Source organism: Malaclemys terrapin, chromosome 11 (assembly GCF_027887155.1).
Source record: "Malaclemys terrapin pileata isolate rMalTer1 chromosome 11, rMalTer1.hap1, whole genome shotgun sequence".
Lineage (NCBI taxonomy): Eukaryota > Metazoa > Chordata > Testudines > Emydidae > Malaclemys > Malaclemys terrapin.
In genome coordinates, this window is record NC_071515.1 from 77,909,866 (window position 1) to 77,929,088 (window position 19,223).

General features: G+C 51.0%; 2 protein-coding genes across 6 annotated transcripts in view; one reads left to right on the plus strand and one right to left on the minus strand.

Moving 5' to 3' along the window:
• The window catches only part of USP37 (ubiquitin specific peptidase 37), a 56,455-nt gene extending 52,555 nt beyond the window's left edge, over positions 1–3,900 (minus strand). Inside the window, exons 1-3 of one of the 4 annotated variants that reach the window (XM_054044418.1) lie at positions 3,696–3,900; positions 2,233–2,337; positions 548–760 (exon numbers count right to left, since the gene is read on the minus strand). In XM_054044418.1, the coding sequence (XP_053900393.1) occupies positions 548–703 (156 nt within the window). In that variant the 5' untranslated portion in view covers positions 704–760; positions 2,233–2,337; positions 3,696–3,900. Of the gene's footprint in view, positions 1–547; positions 761–2,208; positions 2,632–3,695 lie in introns of those variants that run through there. The other 3 variants (XM_054044416.1, XM_054044420.1, XM_054044417.1) reach the window with 3 other exon arrangements.
• Positions 3,901–4,003: 103 nt separating this feature from the next.
• Positions 4,004–17,510, plus strand: CNOT9 (CCR4-NOT transcription complex subunit 9). 2 transcript variants are annotated; one of them, XM_054044424.1, is made up of 8 exons: positions 4,004–4,118; positions 9,052–9,231; positions 10,080–10,195; positions 11,608–11,717; positions 13,288–13,397; positions 15,211–15,309; positions 16,179–16,270; positions 16,972–17,510. In XM_054044424.1, exons 1-8 carry the CDS (start codon positions 4,095–4,097, stop codon positions 17,138–17,140), a joined length of 900 nt encoding a protein of 299 aa, XP_053900399.1. In that variant the 5' UTR covers positions 4,004–4,094; the 3' UTR covers positions 17,141–17,510. The 2 variants fall into 2 exon arrangements, with proteins under 2 accessions (XP_053900399.1, XP_053900398.1); XM_054044423.1 differs by lacking the exon at positions 4,004–4,118 and having other exon boundaries at positions 9,004–9,231; positions 16,179–16,269; positions 16,965–17,510.
• The last annotated feature ends 1,713 nt before the right edge of the window (positions 17,511–19,223 follow it).

Sequence of the window (19,223 nt, forward strand, 5' to 3'; positions counted from 1 at the left end):
ATCTATCACGTCTCCCAAGGGAAGTGGTGGAAGTCAAGTTTCTTGGCACATTTAACATCTAGACTAGACCGAACTGTAGTCCATGTTCAATAGTGAAGAGTCTTGCACCTGGACTAACGGTATGTCTACACTGGGAATTTTCAGCACTTCAACTGGGAAAAGTGCTAGTGCTGACAAGGTGTAGGTGACCTAATAGGTCTTCACATACATTCTCTGAAAGTTTATCAAATAAGCTAACCGAGTTTCAAAAAGGTAATTAAAAAAGCAAGATACTATATTGTTTGGTAATTTTCTTTCATGTCTTAAGCTTTTTCATTTCTTCCCAATTAATGGTTTGCTCACGCCTCCCTTGGCATTCCACCCAACAATGCACCTGAATAATGTAAAGTATGGTTATACAAAAGGATTAGTGTTCTGGAAATGAAAACCAAGGAACAGTCACAGAGGGAAGTTTGTATGATACTTAGTAGTCTTGGAGATGACAGCTGTTCACAAAAGGGAACAATCCATGCATTGCTCATACAAAACACCTTGATATTTGGAGTACCTGAAATGTCTTTGGAATTCCTCCAACATTGTAGTGAACCACTAGACTCACTTTGTTGTCCTTCTCCACAATTTCAAAGCTTCCTTCTTTCCATTTTGTAATCCCAGTTTGAATACTGCGCATCCGGACAGGTCCATGCACCTTCAGTGGAGCCATTTTTCTTACAAATAAATAACTTATAACAGTTTAACTAAATTTACTTCACCTTGAAACCTGTTAAAAATAAGAAAATTAAAATTGACAACTGGCAAATATATCCGCGTAAAGTGTAAAAATAAGGAATAGCATTTTTTGCAGGAGTCTAGTGAAAAAACAGAATAATACAGTAAATGAAACATGGATAAAGAAATCTTCCACAATTTGGCCAGCATTACTTTACCCCAGTGGTCCCCAAACTTTTCATGGTTGTGACCCCCTTACCCCTGTCCACATTCCCCCTCCACCAGGGCTGAGAGTGAGGCAATGGCTCGGGGGGGAAACGTGGACAACAGTAAGGGGGCTGGGGCCACAGCTGGGCATTGAGTGCAAGGCCAGAAGTGGAGCTGGGTGGCTCTGCCTCCCTGTCCCCCGTGGGGGCTGGCCCAGGCCCCAGCCACAGGGTGTGCCCCACAGGTTGGGGACCTCTGCTTTAACCCCTAAATGTTTAACGGTGGGTGAGCTGACTCAATACAGACACCAAAAGATCTTGCAAATCTAAGAATGTAGCTTCCACAGAGTTTCCACAACAAATCCACCTTTAGCTAAGACCAGGCAAGGAAAAATGATGCGTAGAGGAGAAAAAAACGAAAAAATTTTTTCAAGGAAACCACTTTGTTTCCAAAATTAGACAATAAAACATCTAATGAGAAACCAGCTTTTTAGTAACAATTTATTCTTTGTATTTTACGTGCTTGAATTATTGTCACCTCAACCTCATCCATTTTTCTGTCTCAGTCACCTGTTGCATCTTGTCACTGGTCTAGAGTGTAAACTTTTGAGTACAGATTGTGTTTTTACATTGGTACAGCACATAGTACAATGAGGGTAGGTCTACACTACCCGGTAGTTCGGCGGCAAGCAAATCGAACTTCTGGATTCGACTTATCGCGTCTTGTCTGGACGAGATAAGTCGAACCTGGAAGTGCTCGCCGTCGACTGCGGTACTCCAGCTTGGCGAGAGGAGTACCGCGAAGTCGACGGGAGAGCCTGCCTGCCGTGTCTGGACCGAGGTAAGTTTGAACTAAGGTACTTCGAACTTCAGCTACGTTATTCACGTAGCTGAAGTTGCGTACCTTAGTTCGAATTGGGGGGTTAGTGTAGACCTGCCCTAAGACTCCAACTTGAATGAGGCTTCTAAGCAGCACTAATACAAATTAACATGACAAATTATTCTGTAAATACTTCATGTTTTGATAGGCATTGTCTGATAAAAGCTTTTCTTTCCTTGGTTTTTAATAAGAACACACATACAGCCACCATTTGCTATTTAACTTTTGACTAAAACACTATTCTTAATTACAGCCTAGGACACACCATGTACAGTAACTAAGTAGCATGGTCAAAATAAAACGATATTGTTCAAATTGGAACTATATGGTTTTAAGGGCGTTTCTTTACAGACAATGAAGATGTTCCTGCAATGAAGGTTAGTCAGCAGCAATAGGTATAGCAGAGTGCCTTACTCAACCTGTCCTTTCATCACTAACCCGGACACAAATTCCATGAAAGGTGATCGAGTTTATCCAAAAACACAAGACGAAGACGTTGCATCCATCACCGTTCCCTAGCGTAGACTTTGTCTCTCTCCACTACTGCTGGGGAAAGCAATGGTAGGAGATGCCAATATACACAAGATACAGGGCTCAGCTCGATCTGCTCGCAGCCAGGTGATACACAGTAGTCCAAACCGGTGCTTCCTCCATTACCGGCACCTCTAGAGCGGCGCTGGAGGGAAAGTCTCGTGTGAATATGTCCACAGGCCAGACCGCTGCCAATGGCTAAAGCGGAGAACTTCAGCATCTCGCCACTTTTGGTTGCCGCTTACCCTCCCCGCTCCGCTTTAGTTTTCTTGCAGCAATGCAGACAGGCCAAGGGGCCGAAAGACAGAAATCTATACCCCCCCTCCCCCACACACACACACACGTTTTCCGACCAAAACAACAAAGAGTCTGGTGGCACCTTAAAGACTAACAGATTTATTTGGGCATAAGCTTTCGTGAGTAAAAACCTCACTTCTTCGGATGCAGAGAGTGAAAGCTACAGATGCAGGCATTATATACAGACACATGGAGAGCAGGGAGTTACTTCGCAAGTGGAGAACCAGTGTTGACAGGGCCAATTCAATCAGGGTGGATGTAGTCCACTCCCAATAATAGATGAGGAGGTGTCAATTCCAGGAGAGGAAAAGCTGCTTCTGTAATGAGCCAGCCACTCCCAGTCCCTATTCAAGCCCAGATTAATGGTGTTGAATTTGCAAATGAATTTTAGTTCTGCTGATTGAATTGGCCTTGTCAACACTGGTTCTCCACTTGCGAAGTAACTCCCTGCTCTCCATGTGTCAGTATATAATGCCTGCATCTGTAACTTTCACTCTATGCATCCGAAGAAGTGAGGTTTTTACCCACGAAAGCTTATGCCCAAATAAATCTGTTAGTCTTTAAGGTGCCACCAGACTCCTTGTTGTTTTTGTAGATACAGACTAACACGGCTACCCCCTGATACTTGAGTTTTCCGACCAGACACTGCCCCTGCCCCGCATCTGGCGGTGGGAGAAGTGGCGAATCAGAGGCGCGCGCTCTTTGCCACAGAGCAATTGGAGACCCCAGGAAGGCAGGTCAACTTCACTGGCAACGCTGGGCCGGGTCAGCGGGGCCGTCCCTCGGCCCGGGGGCCCTTCCACCCCCCCCCCCGCTGGGCTCCGGCTCCCCCAGGAGGGCACGAAGGGCCGGGGCCGGGGGCTCGGGCCGGGCCCACACCACACGGGCAGACCCCGGCGGGAGAGCCGGGCGCTGCCTAGGGCTGTGGGGGGCGCAGCGCGGGGGGGGGGCGGACCGAGGGGGGCGGGGGTCTGGCGGGCGGGGGGCGCCCGACGCGCCGGGCTGGGGAGCGGTCCCGGGGGCGGGAGGGGACCGGGACACCGCGCCCGCGCGGGGGGGAGGGGAGGGGCTACCTGCCGCTCGGTGTCTCCCGCGGCCCCGCCGGCGCTCGCTCCTCAGGGAGACCGGGGGGGGGGGAGGAGGAGGAGGAGGAGGCGGCAGATGGCGGGAAGCGGGCAGCAGCGCGAGACACGCACGTACGGGCGCGGGCACGTCACCGCGCCGCGGAGCACGCGCGCAGGCGCGTGGCGGACCCTCGGCCTCCCCCGGCACGGCCCGCTCCCTGCCCCAGGATTCACCGCGCGCGGGCTCCGTCCGCGCCCGCCGGCTGCGCGCGCTCAGAGCACGTGGCGGGGTGAGAGGGCGCCGGGCAGGGGTCACGGCGGCGCGCAGGCGGCCTGGGCCCCATGGCGGCGGCGGCGGCGGCGGCCTCCTGATCCCGGCCCTGGGCGGCGCGAGCGGCGGCTCCGAACATGCACAGCCTGGCCACGGCCGCGGTGAGTCCCGGCCCTGCGGCCGGGCCCGGGCCCCCCCCTCCCCCCGCCCCGCCCCGCCCCGGGCCTGGCGCTGGTTCCCCGTTCGCAGCTCGCCGAGAGCGGCCGGGTCCCCCCCCCTCCGGCCCGGTGCCCCGTCCCCGCCCCCTTCTCTTCCCGCCAGACTCGCCCCCCCCCCCCCCGCCGGCCCCCCCCGCCTCTCCTGCGAACCCCCGGGGGGTCTCCCGCTGCTCCGCCCTCCTGCATGAGGCAGCGCCGGCCGGAGAACTTCCCCGGGCCGGGCCGGGCCACGGGGGGCTGCGGGGCGTGGGAGGCTGAGCCCCTGCGGGGCTTCTTGGGGCTTCGGCCCCTCTCCGTAGTGCCGAGTTGGGCTCTTCGCGGGCGGATGCCCTGGGTTAAAAATCCCTCCGTGAGTTGATGGACACTCATTGGAACCGAGTCTTTGCCGTGGCCTGTGTGCACCGGGGCTGTTTACGGCGAGATCAAGTTGCAGGGATGTTTTAAAACTCCTTCGCTGCAAGTACTCGTCGGGCTTAAAAAAACAAAAACAAACGTGAGTCACTCCAGTACTTAGCGGTGTCTAATTCGAGCAGCCTTTAGATTTCCTAGGCAGCGATTGTCAATATTCATTGCGGGACTAAATACATTTGTAGAGCACAAAAGGGCGAAAGCAGAAGGTTAATTATTTCCATCATTCCTTACGTTTTTATAGCAATATGATTCTATCCTTTTTTTATGGTGGATAAGGGATTGCGGTACCTCCCATTAAGCTCCTAGCTGTACACTAGGCTTCCTTGTGATAAACCTGACCAAGTGGGCATTCGCCCGCGAAAGCTTATGCTCCAACACGTCTGTTAGCCTTTAAGGTGCCACAGGACTCTGTCGCTTTTTACAGATCCAGACTAACACAGCTACCCCTCTGATACTTGACGTTTTTAAACAGCCATTTAATAATGGAGAGCAAGTTGTTGAGCGCTAATTTAAAAAGTCTTCAATAAATATACGCTCTGTGAACTGTGATGAAATGTCTTTACTGTCCACCAACTTGCATTTATATATAGAAATATAAATGGGACCCAAAATGCAACCATCTCTGCAAGGTACTGATGGCTGCAGTACATCACACTATCCTTAGGCAAGGCTGTTGGGCCTATAAACAGGCATTTTTATTTTTCAGGTTGGAAGAAGTTGTTGTTACAAAACTGTAATAAGGCAGAGCATTGGCCTTTTACGTCGTGAGACCGCTGGCAGAGCCTGCATTTAGATGCTAATCTGAAAGGGGCATAAGATAATAGATGTGAGGTCCAGAGAATGGAGCACAAGCAATAAACGACAGAAAACTTGAAATAGAAGTATGAGAGTGAAAATACAAATTAATCAGATCCCTGCTAGGTCATTGTTAAATAAAGGTTCATGTTGGTGTTATCAGGTTGATTATCTAACAATATAGTTAGAAAAACACACACAATTAGGCAATATTGTGTGTTAATCAATGTTTTTTACCCAGAATGCTTGGGGGGCAGTTGCTTAATTAAAGAAGTCCCCAATTGGCTAAATCAAGTTTGTTATGTAATTGTCAGAGTTGCAATTTGGCAGGGACACTGCAGGTAAATGCTCTTCAGTGATTCACAAGCGCTCAGTGCGTGGTGCTTTAAGACAGCTGACATCACTCTTGCATGCATGAGGTGCAACAGAGGGTATTTAGTAAGATCATTGATAAGTATTGGAAATATTTACATACAGCATTTGACATTTCCCAAGATCTTAGGGAAGGAGAATGAGACGGTGAGCCTTGAAAACAGCAATTTGAAAATTAGAATATTTTGAATAAATGAGACTTTCAGGGAAAAGTACCAGATGGGAATCTGTAGGGTCTGTGGGGAGAAATTTGATTCTTTCTTAGGAAGGCACTGGACGCTATACATTTGTGCATGCATTGCTGCGGAGTCAACATATTTGAACTGTTAACTTGAACTGAACTTTCCAATATGTCTAGCAAAATAGACCTGAATGTTTAGCTGTCAAAGGGCTTGTCATTCAGTCATCATAAACAAACACAAATTAGATCTTCCCGTTTTCCATGTATTCCTAAACTCTGTTATAGGAGATGCTAACAGGATTACACTTCTAACTCTTGCAACAGAATAAATGTCACTCTTCACCATTCAAGAAATATTCTGGTTTGAGGGTCTGAAAAAGTATCTGGAAAACAGGGAGAGAGGAGAGAGGGTCGGAAGGATTGATTAGAGGAAAGATGAAGAGTTAAAATGTGTAGTGAGCTTTGCAGGGCAGGGATTGACTGTGTCTGACATATCTACAGATAATCTGATATCACTAAACAAATACTTTCCTAGTGAATAAGAGCAAGGGGTTATCAAGTCTACAGATTTTTAATAGCATAAATACCCAGGGTGGGGAAGAATTAAAACAGAGGTGGGCAAACTATGGCCCGCGGGACCCTCCTGCCCGACCCTTGAGCTCCTGGCCTGGGAGGCTATCCCCTGGCCTCTCCTCTGCTGTTCCCCCTCTCCCGCATCCTCAGCTCACTGCACCGCTGGCACAATGCTCTGGGCGGTGGGGCTGCGAGCTCTTGCCTGGCCGCGGCTCTGCAGCTGCCCTGCCCGACCCGGTGCTCTGTGCTGCACGGTGGCATGGCTGGCTCCAGCCGGGTGGCACAGCTGCCTGTCCTGGTGCTCTGGGCGGCACGGTTGTAACGCTGCCAGCCACCGGTGCTCCAGGCAGCGCGTTAAGGGGGCGGGGGGGGGAGGATTGGATAGAGGGCAGGGGAGTTCGGGGTGTGGATAGGGGTCAGGGCAGTCAGAGGGCGGGGAACAGGGGGTTGAATGGGGGCAGGAATCCCGGGGGGGGGGGGTTGGATGGGGCAGGGGTCCCAGGAGAGCAGTCAGGAATGAGAGGAGGGGTTGGATGGGGCAGCGGGGGGCAGGAGTGGTCAGGGAACGGGGAGGGAGGGATGGTTGGGGCGGGGAGGTCCAGGGGCGGTCAGGGGACAGGGAGGGAGGGATGGGGCACGGGGTCCCGGGGGGGGGGGGGAGGGCGTCAGGGGACAGGGAACAGGGGGGCGGTTGGATGGGGCAGTAGTTTGGGGGGGCCATCAGGGGACGAGAAGCGGGGGGGGGGGGGTGTCAGATAGGGGGCAGGGGCCAAGCCATGCCTAGATGTTTGGGGAGGCACAGCCTTCCCTAACTGGTCCTCCATACAATTACAGAAACTCGATGTGGCCCCTCCATAAAGTTTGCCTGCCCCTGAGTTAGAATGTGCCTGGGATATAACTGAGCCCAATGGATGAAATTAAGAGGAAAAACTTTACCTAAATATAAGGAAACACTTGCTGATATTGAGAAGTGAGGCTGTGGAATGGTATCCCAAAGAATTAGATGAACCCTAATACACAGCTCTCATTTCTAACTTCCAAAGTTCTGTAAAGATTGGTTCCTGTTGTACAGTTTCACTTCTGGTACTAGTTGATTTCACTTCCTAGTTCTTGTGCAAGACTTGAGTTGCAGAGGACACTGCAAGGGAATGCTTAAATCTAAATACACTGTAACTGGTTGATCTAAACTTCAAGAAAATAGTCCTATTCATATCTAGTTAAACCTGAATTTTCAACCTACACTACCAGATTGTCACTTTAATAGAGCAGCAGTGCATTCGTTTATATTGCTGTTGTAAAGAGCATTCGAAAAGGCATGAGACTTTGTTTTTTAATGAAAGTTTAGCTCCTCTGTAAAGGAAATCAGAGATATCTTAAAATCCTGGATTCCCCAATGTGATTCCTTTCTACCTGAGAACTTACTGAAGATGTTACTCTTTCACTGATCTCGTGGGAAAGTGGGTATTGAAATATCTTTAAAAACTCTCATGCTTAATCTTAAAAATATTACCCGAGTGTGGGTACAGATTCAGTTCTCTCTGTCCTTTTCTGGAAAGGATTTTTCCCACAAAGCAAATTAATAAGGGGTTCCCTTTAAGTTATACACCTCTACCCCGCTATACCGCGACCTGATATAACATGAATTCGGATAGAATGCGGTAAAGCAGCGCTCCGGGTGGGCGGGGCTGCGCACTCCGGCGGAAAAAAGCAAGTTCGATATAACGCGGTTTCACCTATAACACAGTAAGATTTTTTGGCTCCTGAGGACAGCGTTATATCGGGGTAGAGGTGTATACTTAGGGAAAAGACTGATGTTCTTGGGGACACAAGAAAGATGGATTTGTGCAATACCTCCTTGTAGCACAATGTCTCTCTAGCAATACTTTTAAAATTCCCCGTTGTACCATGCGGAGGTTGATAAAATAATTAGAATTTTTTTCATTTATGTGGGACACTTACTTTAATGTAGTTTTGAGTGAACGTCGCTTGCGTTGAAAAGCTGCTGTCTTGAGCTTGTGGGAGGTATAAAAACAGTGGACTCTAAACTAACACGTCTTAAGTACTCCTTTAAATACATTTTTATTATGCTTACGCTTTGAGTGCAGGGTCTAAAGATACTTAACGTAGACAGGGTTGGCGCCGTGATAGAGCACCGATTTCTACTGGAAAAAGAATGAAAAATAACCTGTCCTAGTCTGTTGCTTGTATAGATGTGAAGTCGTGTGATTCACTGAATGTTGCTGAAGGAAATTGCTAGATAACATTTTGCCAGAGGATACAGAGAAACTATAGCAGCGATAGATTTATTCCATGAAGCAAAGCCACCTGTCCATGTTTCGTGGCAGGTGAAACGATAAGCATTGAACTGAGGCCGTTATCTGTATCCAGAACACTATTAGAAAAGCAGGTCTGTGGCTTTCTCCCTCCTCTAATTGAGGTTGCATTAACTGCCTGGCTTCATCTGTCTCTCTCCAAGTGAAAAGGGCCTGGTTTGAATCCGATAAAACCGTGATGTACTTACCCGTTTTATTGTCTCCCCTCAAGCCTGTGCCGACAGCACTGGCTCAGGTGGATAGAGAGAAGATCTATCAGTGGATTAATGAGCTGTCCAGCCCTGAGACCCGCGAGAATGCCTTGCTGGAGCTGAGTAAGAAGCGTGAATCAGTCCCTGACCTGGCCCCAATGCTATGGCACTCATTTGGCACAATCGCAGCTCTTCTGCAGGTGGGTGCTTTTCCTTTGCACCTGAAATGATGCTCGGGTGCTGCGGGGGTGACCGGGAGAGCTTGCTCATTGATGTGGTGTCTCTTGGGTTTCCTGAGTGACCTCTCTGTCACTTAACCCTTCCTACTGCAAGAGAGCCTTCTGAATAAAAACACACACGTCCCTCCCTGTTCGCCTCTTCAGCAGTCCAACACGTTCCACAGCTGCTGCTTGGCTCTCGGAGTACGAGACCTGGGGGTTTCCTTTGAGGAATTAAATTAAAATAAGAGGGACGGGCACTGAGAGAGTCCTGTTCAGCATACGCATGGAGCAAGGGAAGAAAGTCAGAAAGAGTTTGTTACAAATGGACAGGCATGGGTCAGACTTTTCCTCCTCACTCACGTCCTTATAACTGCCCCCTGTGCTCATGCAGTTCATCCTTCTTGGTACCCAGAGCGTCTTCGCTTCAGGGAGACCAGAGGTCCCAGCATGTGCTAGAGCAGGATAGAGCTTTGCATGCTGGGACTTCTAGGCGCAGTGGACTGCACCGCTGTTGTTTGTTGGTACTTTCGGGGCATCAGTCACCATAGTATCTAACCAACAATTAAGGGCAGCTGTAATCTGCTTAATTACATGCAGAGTAGATGCATCACCTTGATACCTGGCAATTTGCATGGTGCAGCCCTCGGTTGGGCAAAGTTTGAGTTCCCCAGGTTGCATAACTTCCTTTTAAAATGATGCTTGCAGCAGTGCTGTGGCAAACAGAAGGCAGCCATCTCTCTGGCACTTGCAGCCACTTATCAGGCAAATGTATTTCTGCAGCTTGGTCTGGTTTTCTCCTTTAATTTTGCTTTGTTTAACTTTCTTAGGAAATTGTAAATATTTATCCATCAATCAACCCGCCAACCCTGACAGCCCATCAGTCTAACCGAGTCTGCAATGCTCTGGCACTCCTGCAGTGCGTTGCGTCGCATCCGGAAACCAGGTAAATGTCATCAGTCATATTGGTTAGCCTTGAGGTCCCTGTAAACTGTGTGTCGGGCTGGGGAAATCGTTTGCTCTAGGCAAGTGGTAAGTTCTTTGTACTGCCGCCACATTAAAGGCAGTGTGGCATATGACACTAGACGATAAACAGCGGCTTTGGGGATCTTTGCATGCAGCTTGACAGAAGCCCCAAACATAGGACATTGCATTTTGAGATTTCCTCAAATACCCCGCTCTCTAAAACGTGGTCTCCCCAAGACACTCCAGCTGAGATTGGGGCCCTGTTGTGCTAGCACCGATTAAGAGCTTGCAGTGTAATTTGAGAAGACAGCGGGTGGGAGGAAGAGAGGCACAGCCTGGGAAAATGTCCCAAAGTCACTCAGCAGGTCAGTGGAAGTGCCACGCCTGGAGTCCCAGTCAAGTGCCTTATTTGCTGGAGAACACTGTCCCTCCAATATCCTAGGGCCTCACTGTCCCCATTGCTTGAACAAGGAAAGGAATAATCCAGATGCTTGCCCGAAAGCCCTGTGACTGAAACCCAGAAGAAATCAGACCTAATGGCCATGTTCTCTCATGTTTCCGTTCTCCCTGTGAATAAGGCCCTGTAACGAAATTGGGGGAACAATTAGGAAGCAGAATGTCTTTCAGCCTCTGCCAAACAAGGTTTAACAGCACTGCTCCTTAAGCTAGTCTTCAAGGAAACAGTCCAGATTTTTCACTGGATTCCTTTATAACTTCATAAAAATGTAGAAACTCAAGCCCAGTATCTGAAGGGTGGATTCTCTTTAGTCTGAACACAGTCCTGTGCATTCAGTAGAACTCCCCTAGGATGACCTTTGGAAATGTATGTCAACAGGGGAACCTCTTCCTCTGGGGACTTCCCGCAATCAGAATTCTTTCCAGCCCATTCTCAGAAATGGGTTCTGGGGCTGGGAGCCAGGGATGACTGAGTGCTGTGGTGACGGTAGGTCTTGTGCAATATTTATACTGTAGTAGTATCTAGAGGCCAAGCAGATTGAGGTCCCATCGGGCCGGGGGCTGGGCATGCACCTGGTAAATAAGTCACTGCACCAAAGCATCTACAGCCTACAAAATCAGCTGTTACGTGGGTGAGACAAGAAGCGGATCAGAATGGGGGAGAAGGGGTAACAAAGAAATGTGGATGTGTGTGATCCTTCGCCCATTGGGAGCTGTACCTGTGACCCATCACCTGCCTACCCGTCCAGAGCATGTCACTTCCCCTCTCTCCATTTGTAAACGGAGGATACTTTGCCTGCCCGCCCAGAGCGATGGGTGTTAACGTCTGGTCAGGCGGAGGCAGATGTACCGCGCTGTTACTGGATTGTGTGTTCTGTTTAGCCCTCTTGGCTTCTCGTGGTGTATGTTCAATGTGTCTTCTGCCTTTTCTTCCAGGTCAGCCTTCCTTGCAGCTCACATCCCTCTCTTCTTGTACCCCTTCTTGCACACAGTTAGCAAGACTCGTCCATTTGAATACCTGCGGCTTACCAGCCTTGGAGTGATTGGTAAGCAGTCATGCAAACGCTGGGAGCACTGACTCCTCCTTTCCTGTGGGCCACTCATCCCATGCCTTTAGTGTAGCAGCACCTTAAACCTCTGTTGCTGTCCTTCCCTACGTGATCTTCTGAGTTATGTGATAACGTCTAACTTCCCATCGCTGTGCGGAGAGCTTACCAGCGTGACTCCCATTCATACTGGTGGGAATTGTGTAGATAAATTCTGTGTCAGTGGTAGAAAAGACCCTGGAGTTTTGGACCATGGCTGGGTTGCTGGTGGGTTTGTCACACCAAAGGCAAGTGCATGGCTGATGTATCGATAGCATGTGCCTAAGGCACAAGAAACATTGGCTCCATTGGGAAGTCCTGGCCTCAAAGCAGGTGGGGAGTTCACTTGCAGGAACAGAGACGCTGCTGTTTCTTCAGCTACAAGCTGAGCCTGTCAAGAGAAGTAATGACTGAGGGGGCCAGACTTCCAGAGTTTTTCTCCATTTTCTTGTCGTGAATTTACTCCGGTGTCATTTTCCTCTAGATTAGCTTTTTCCTAAAAGCTTTCGAACCCAGCACAGTAAGTGGGGCATTAAGCTGGCGTCTCTAAGATGCATTCATTTTTCATAAAGGTCGCCAGTGGTCAACTGATGGTGTGATTCAGATCTGGGAGGAGACAAAGCTTAGACTTTACCTGCCTTTTAAAAACTGGCATATTTGCTTCATTCTGCTGAAGCGATGCAGTTCCCTAGCCAGAAACGGCAGCAGATTCAGATGAGGCTTGCACGGGCTGCGCAGTGCCCGGCACCGGTTCATGTAGCACGTTCCCATGCCAGTCACCCCATTCTCGTCTCAGAGAAGCAGGCTGCACTCCCGTGCGCAGTGTGGTGAGGATGTGTGCCTTGGAGAGGTTTGGAGCACAGCTTCCAGGGACCTTTTGGTCACCCGGCGTTGAGTGTTGCATGAAGCCATCTTCTCTTCCTCTCCCCCCTCCCTCCCCCCCCCCCCCATGCTGGTCACAATGTGCTAGTTGGTTTTCATAGAGGAACGGCCCAGTCCCTGCTGCGTGAAGCAAACAGTGTAAAGTCAGACAGGGAAAAGCAAGAGGAGGGGGTACAGTGAGCGATGAAGGTAGCGTTTGCCTAGTCTTGGTAGCATCAACGCTTTAATCTTTTCCGGTGAGATGTGTTATTCCCAGTAACCCCTCCTGCTTCTCGCTGCAAGTCCGCTCGATCCACCCAGGTGGCATGGGACTGGACAGTCCTCCCAGCTGACCATGACCCCGGTTAATGGCTCTTAAGTTCCAGACAAGCGAGTGGGTGGGCCGCTTTTGGCAAAGCGGGTGCTAGGAATCCAAAGGATTGTCCCCACCGGATGGGGTACGGCTGCTGCTTGAGCCATCGCTCCGTAACCAGTCAGATATTCTTCTTTGTACTCAGGCGGTGCCCACAGTCTCCCGTTTGCTGGACAAACCTGAGCAGTGCTTGCATTCTGGTCATCGCTGTGCGCGTAGAAACCTTTGCCCCCAGCTCAGGCTGCACTTTCAAAGACAGGAGGGATTAAAATCTGCAGCTCTTTTCTCTGTTTCTAGGGGCCCTGGTGAAGACGGATGAGCAAGAAGTGATAAACTTTTTGTTGACAACAGAAATTATCCCCCTCTGCTTGCGCATCATGGAGTCTGGCAGCGAACTTTCCAAGACGGTATTTGCTTTTAGTTGAATTAAGTGATTTGTTTTTGTTGGCCGTTTCCCAGGTATTCTGTTCATGTCCCTGCACGCAGCAGATCAGTGTGTCTTACCAGTTAGTTTGAACGTCTCCCTGTTGCAACTTGACATCGTAAAACGACAGGGGCAATTGCTGATCCCTTTATCGCCTTTCAAAATGTTGCTGTGAAGATCCGAGCTGGATGTTATCCACCGTCCTCCTCCGCACTAGCCAGAGAATCGTATTCCGTCATTCCTGTACCTAGCCTAGTCACTGGTGGTTGATTAAAGCATCTCTTCCAGAGAGGCAGCCTGGCTGTTAACACTTGAGATGAAAACCACAAGCCAGCTGGGCAAGGTTGTGTATGAATAAGCAGGGCCATGGGATGGGGTGTTCCCCTCTGTCTCCCCTCTCTCGACAGTTGACCGGTTTGAATTGCCCGTTACCTCGGGTAGCCTGGCAGTAATTGTTAGGCCATGTCCACACAACTACTTACGTCGCTCAGGGGTGTGAATATTCCATCCCCCCGAGCGAGCTAAGTGACGCTGGCATAAGCAGCGCAGTGCACAGCGCTGTGTCGGCGGGCGAGCGTCTCCCACCGCTCGTTGGGGGTGTTTAATGATGCCGACGGGCGAGCTCTGTCCCGCCAGCGTAGAACAGCTGCATGAGAGATCTGACAGCGGCACAGTTGCGTCGGTACAGTTGTAGTACAGACATAGCCTTAGTGAACATACGACTCAACACAGCCCTTCATTGTTATCCAGTTGCTGTATCTGCCTCTCTTCCCTTTGGAGCGTTGTTCTAGCTGCGTTTGCCCCAGGATGTTTGAGAGACAAGATAGGTGAGGTCATATCTGTTGTTGGGGAGAGAGACAAGCTTTCCAGCTACACAGAGCTCTTCCTCAGGCCTGGGAAAGGTGTTACAGCTAAAAAGGAGGTGAAACAAATGGTTTAACGCACGTTGTTCACACGCATTCTGAGGGGGACACATTCAAGGTGAAGTGGCCCATTAACACCCTGGCAGTCATAGGACAAAAAAGAGGGGTTAGTGGGTTACAGATTGTGGTAACAAGCCATAAATCCAGTGTCTTTATTAAGACCATGATTTTTAGTGCCTAGCAAAGTTATGAATCCCTGGCTGGGATGATTTAGTTGGGGATTGGTCCTGCTTTGAGCAGGGGGTTGGACTAGATACCTCCTGAGGTCCCGTCCAACCCTGAGATTCTATGAGTCTATTAATTTAAGCTCCCAGGCTCGTCTTTTGAAAGTGTTCTGTGGGTTTCCTTTGAGGCCGAGGACTGGTAGGTCAGATAGAGAGTGATCGCCCCAGGACACGTGGTGTGTTCGTCTTTTATCATTTTTCTGTGAGTTTATATGGGGGAGTATTGATTTCATCCACATCATCACTGTTGGGGCATTGGGTGAGGTGCACCACATGTTGTGATAGGTATGTACAGCGCCCAGGGATCCTTGAAAGGTGTGTTGTGGGGTGTATATCTCTGTAGCGGTGGAGAGGTGTCTGCAGGTTTTGCATCTGTTGTTCGGGTCAGGGTCTGGTGCCCCTTTGAGTCGGTGAGTCCTGATCTGTTTGTTCCTTTCTCCCCTTCACAGTGAATTCCATGTGCTATGTAAAGACCAGCTGTTCCTTCTGGTTTGAAACTGAGTAAACCTGTTAGCCACCCCTGTTGAAATACTTGGTGCTCTTGGCATGTGTCCATTCTGCAGTTGGTTGGGGTTGCTGTCAGAAGAACAAACAGGACGTGGTCCATTACAGGCGCAGCTGGTTAAGTGATTTCTCCCCTCTGTTCCAGGTTGCTACGTTTATTCTACAGAAGATCCTCCTGGATGATACAGGATTGGCGTATATCTGCCAGACTTATGAGCGGTTTTCTCATGTCGCCATGATATTGGTAGGATCGGTTGCTCCCTTCACTTACTAAAGGGGTTATGCTGGAGCACCCGGTGGCTTGTGTTTACTCATGCTTGCACCTGCTGCCAAGGGTCTGTCCTATGCAGGCTTCCCAGGGCCACTTTTGTAAATTCACCGGCAGCTTCTCGTCTAACTCTTACTGGGATGGGTGTAAAACGTAGAGTTGATATTTATGAATAGACTGACTAAAACCTGCACAGTTAGAATCTCCAAGGAAGATCCCTCAGTAAGGGGAGTGATGTGGGACGTAAACGATGCAAAACGAGCTATTTTAGCAGCATAGATCAGTTAATATCCAATGGGCCTGAGGTCGGATTATGTAGATTTCTGTCAAGTGCTTATTAGACATTCGTTACCCCTCTCTTACGGCTCTAAAGGAGTGGGAATGCTGTCACCTATAGGCAAACCGAGTGAGCAGATGCTGAAAACATAGTCCTGGGAAATGCTTTCCATCCTGACCCTTGGACCAAAGCTCAGGGAGGTGGAACTCTTGCAGGTCCTGGGTTGAATATGAATTAATCAAGTTTTGAAGGAAATGGCCGGTGATATAATCTGTAATGACCTCTGGGTCCATCCAGCTGTAAGTGGGTCTTGGTTGGAGAGAGCCCCGCAGTAGTGGCCCTGGTTTGGCCAGGATCTTTGAGTGGGGGTCATCTCCTATTAGTGTTACATGCTAGACTGGAAAAATGCTATCCACCTGCCAACAGGCACCAGTCACCTCCACTTTGGTGGCTGCCAGAACCCGGTCCTGGTCCTGGGAGAATGAAACAAAACCACCGAAGTTCAGCACTTCCTAGTGCTTTTTCTTAACACCGTTTCTCTAACTGGAGCCGCTCCTTTGTTGAACAGGGTAAGATGGTCCTTCAGCTCTCCAAGGAGCCGTCAGCAAGGCTGTTGAAACACGTGGTCCGCTGCTACCTTCGCCTTTCCGATAACCCAAGGTAAACATTTTAGGAGTTTTCAGGGGTTCCTGGGGGGCCAGAGAGCAAAGGTGCTTCCCCCTCTCGCTGGAAGCGCTGTTCCATCGGGATTCCCACTTCGTGTGTCTGCCTCTCGGTCAGCCTTGGGACCTTTTTCGCGCCAGGCCTGTGAGCTCCCCCAGCACCTGGGCTCTGCCTGACTCTTGTAACGCAGGTTGAATGGTCATAAATTACAACTGTCCCAGCGTGACTTGACCCCGTAGGGACCAGTGCCGCTGCGTGAGCTCTGCCTCGCTCCTTTGGGGGTGTGCTGGCAGGTGACACGGAGAAGTGCTGCAAAGGGCTCATGGAGGGCGGAGCGGTGGAGTAACGAGGGGCCACTTCTCCGGCTAGCTATATTTATATTTACTCTGGCCCTTGCCGGGCAGGCTCTGACGCTTCTGACTCGGTTTGCTGTGCAGACATGCCGCCCCCCTCGTGTCCGGAAGGAGGTTGTGACTGGGAATGCGTTGGGATGGGGGGGGCCCTTGGGTCAGTTCCCTTTAATGTGGGGGATCTGCCTGGAGCTCTTGGGTTTGGAGAGGAGGGAGGTCCTGGCCACGGTCTGGGGGGTGGAGTTTCCCAGGCGTGCTCAGAGCAGCCTGTCCCAGCAGGGGGCCTGCTCCCCTCTTGTCAATGTGAGTTTATTTGTTGGTCCCCCTGTTTCTTGTCTCCTGATGTAGGGCACGAGAGGCTCTCAGACAGTGCCTTCCTGACCAGCTGAAGGACACCACCTTCGCCCAGGTGCTGAAGGACGACACCACCACCAAGCGCTGGCTGGCACAGCTCGTCAAGAACCTGCAGGAGGGTCAGGTCACCGACCCCAGGGGCATCCCCCTGCCCCCGCAATGACACCCGCGGAGGGCGGGGCACCAGGGAGGAAACAGCTCAGGTTTACAGAGAACCAGGAACCGATGACCTCTTCCAGAACCGCCTGGGTGCGCAGGCCGGCCTCCGGCCTGCCCGCCTCCCAGCCAGCAGGACCGTTCCCCCAGCCGCGGGGGGATTGTGACACCAGCACATACTGTTACTGCAGCTTAAAAGCCAAGCACCGCCTCTTCCCAGCTCGGCTGGCGTCTGCCTGGGGCCGTGCTGGACGTGGACTCTTCCCCGTAGCGCAGTCTCCGTGCCGGCGGCGCGTGGCCTCGCATTCCTTGTCACTCTCACCGTTTACAAGTCTGTTAGACGAGCGAGCTCAATAAAAGTTGACCCAGTTGTTTTATCCCCTCCACAGAGCGCGAACTGGCTGCGTCTCGCCCAGGGGGCGGCTCTCTCCCCGTCTGACGGGAGGCAGCTTCTTTCTGGCTGCTACAGCTGCCTCCCGGGCTTTGGTTTCCGTTTGCCAAGGGCGATGGCTGGAGCCAGGCCCATCTGCACTCCGCTGGCTGGGGGAGCGAGGGAAGGCTTTGATCCTGGGGGTGGAGGTGACAGCAGGGTAGCGTTCCTGGGCTGGAAATTGTGCATTGCAGCCGCTGTGACTGCTGTGCTCAAAGCCCCGTGAACTGGCTCTCCGGCGTCCCCTGGACTGAAGTACAGCACCTCCTCCTAGTGCTGCCCTCTGCCGGCAGGACGGAGCTGGGTTCGGAAGCCCGCGCTGCTGGCCAGGCTTAAGGGCAGCAGCTCGTGAATGTGTTAGCTCGGCCACTTTTCTGTCCAGAGCCCGTTGAAGGAGGAGATCCTGCCTCTGGGCGGCAGGGGACACGCAGGAGCCAGTTCAGGCAGGTGCCAAGGGCTCCAGGGACGTCAGCTTTTCTGGGGCGCCAGGCCTCGAGGCTGCCTCCATACACAAGGGCTCTGGCTCTCCTGTCTGTCCCCCATCCGTCCCTTCTCCCCTGGCCCAGTGTTGGCATCTGCCTCAGCCCACAGCAATGAAGGCGCTCGCCTGCCTGCGTGGAGAGGGACAGGCTAGCTTTTCCAGCTGAACCGAGCGGGGAGGCAGGTTGGCTGTAACTTGTCCAGCAAGGCTAGAAGCCGGGGCCCCCTGGTGACAGCCATGCCCTCGCCCTGCAATGAAAGCCGGGCTTGGCCGTGGCACCGAGCAGCCAAATCTTCCTAGGGGAGAAGCTTTGTCCCTTTTTGCTGATCGTCGGCCATGTTGTTGTGCCAACAGTGTCTTAACCTCCTCCAGGCCTCTCCTCCCCCAGCCCGCGGCCAGCCCCGCGGGACGGGGGCAGAGCGCCAGGCTCCCTCCCTTACCCGGGCTCTGGTTTTATAACGGATAGTCTCATTTTTGCCATCCCCGCCTTGACGCGACTTAAAAATGCTTCTGTTTTGTAACTTAAACTTAATAAAAAAAAACCCCAAAGCACCACTGTTCCCGTCTGATCTCTGAGTGTGGGATCAGAGAGGGGCCGTCCGCAGGCAGGAGATACGGGAGGCCGGGTAAGCGCGCCCTCAGGCTCCCGGATCCTGGGTTGGTCAGTGGTGACTGGGGGTGGGGAGTGGGAGGCGAATCCGCTCTAGGGAGGATACTGGCTGTTTTAAGTGGTTGTCTCCCTGCCTCTCCCTGACCTTTCCGGGGTGTAGACCCACCCCACGGTCTTGTCTGCGTCTGGTTGCAGGAGCTGTTTGTGTCTTGTCTGCGCCATTCAGATGAGTGGAACACGGCGATGGCTCTTAATCTTGTGTTTGGCCAAAGCCATCCGCTGTCAGGTCCTACAACGTAGCGCTGAGTGGGCTTAGGTGGAAATCTATAAGCTTTATACAGGGTAAACTCATAAATTGTTCGCCCTCTATAACACTGATAGAGATGCACAGCTGTTTGGCCCCCTCTCCCCCCAGGTATTAATACATACTCTGGGTTAATTAATAAGTAAAAAGTGATTTTATTAAATACAGACAGTAGGATTGAAGTGGTTCCAAGTAGTAACAAACAGAACAAAGTGAATTACCAAGTAAAATAAAATAGAACATGCAAGTCTATGTCTAAGAAACT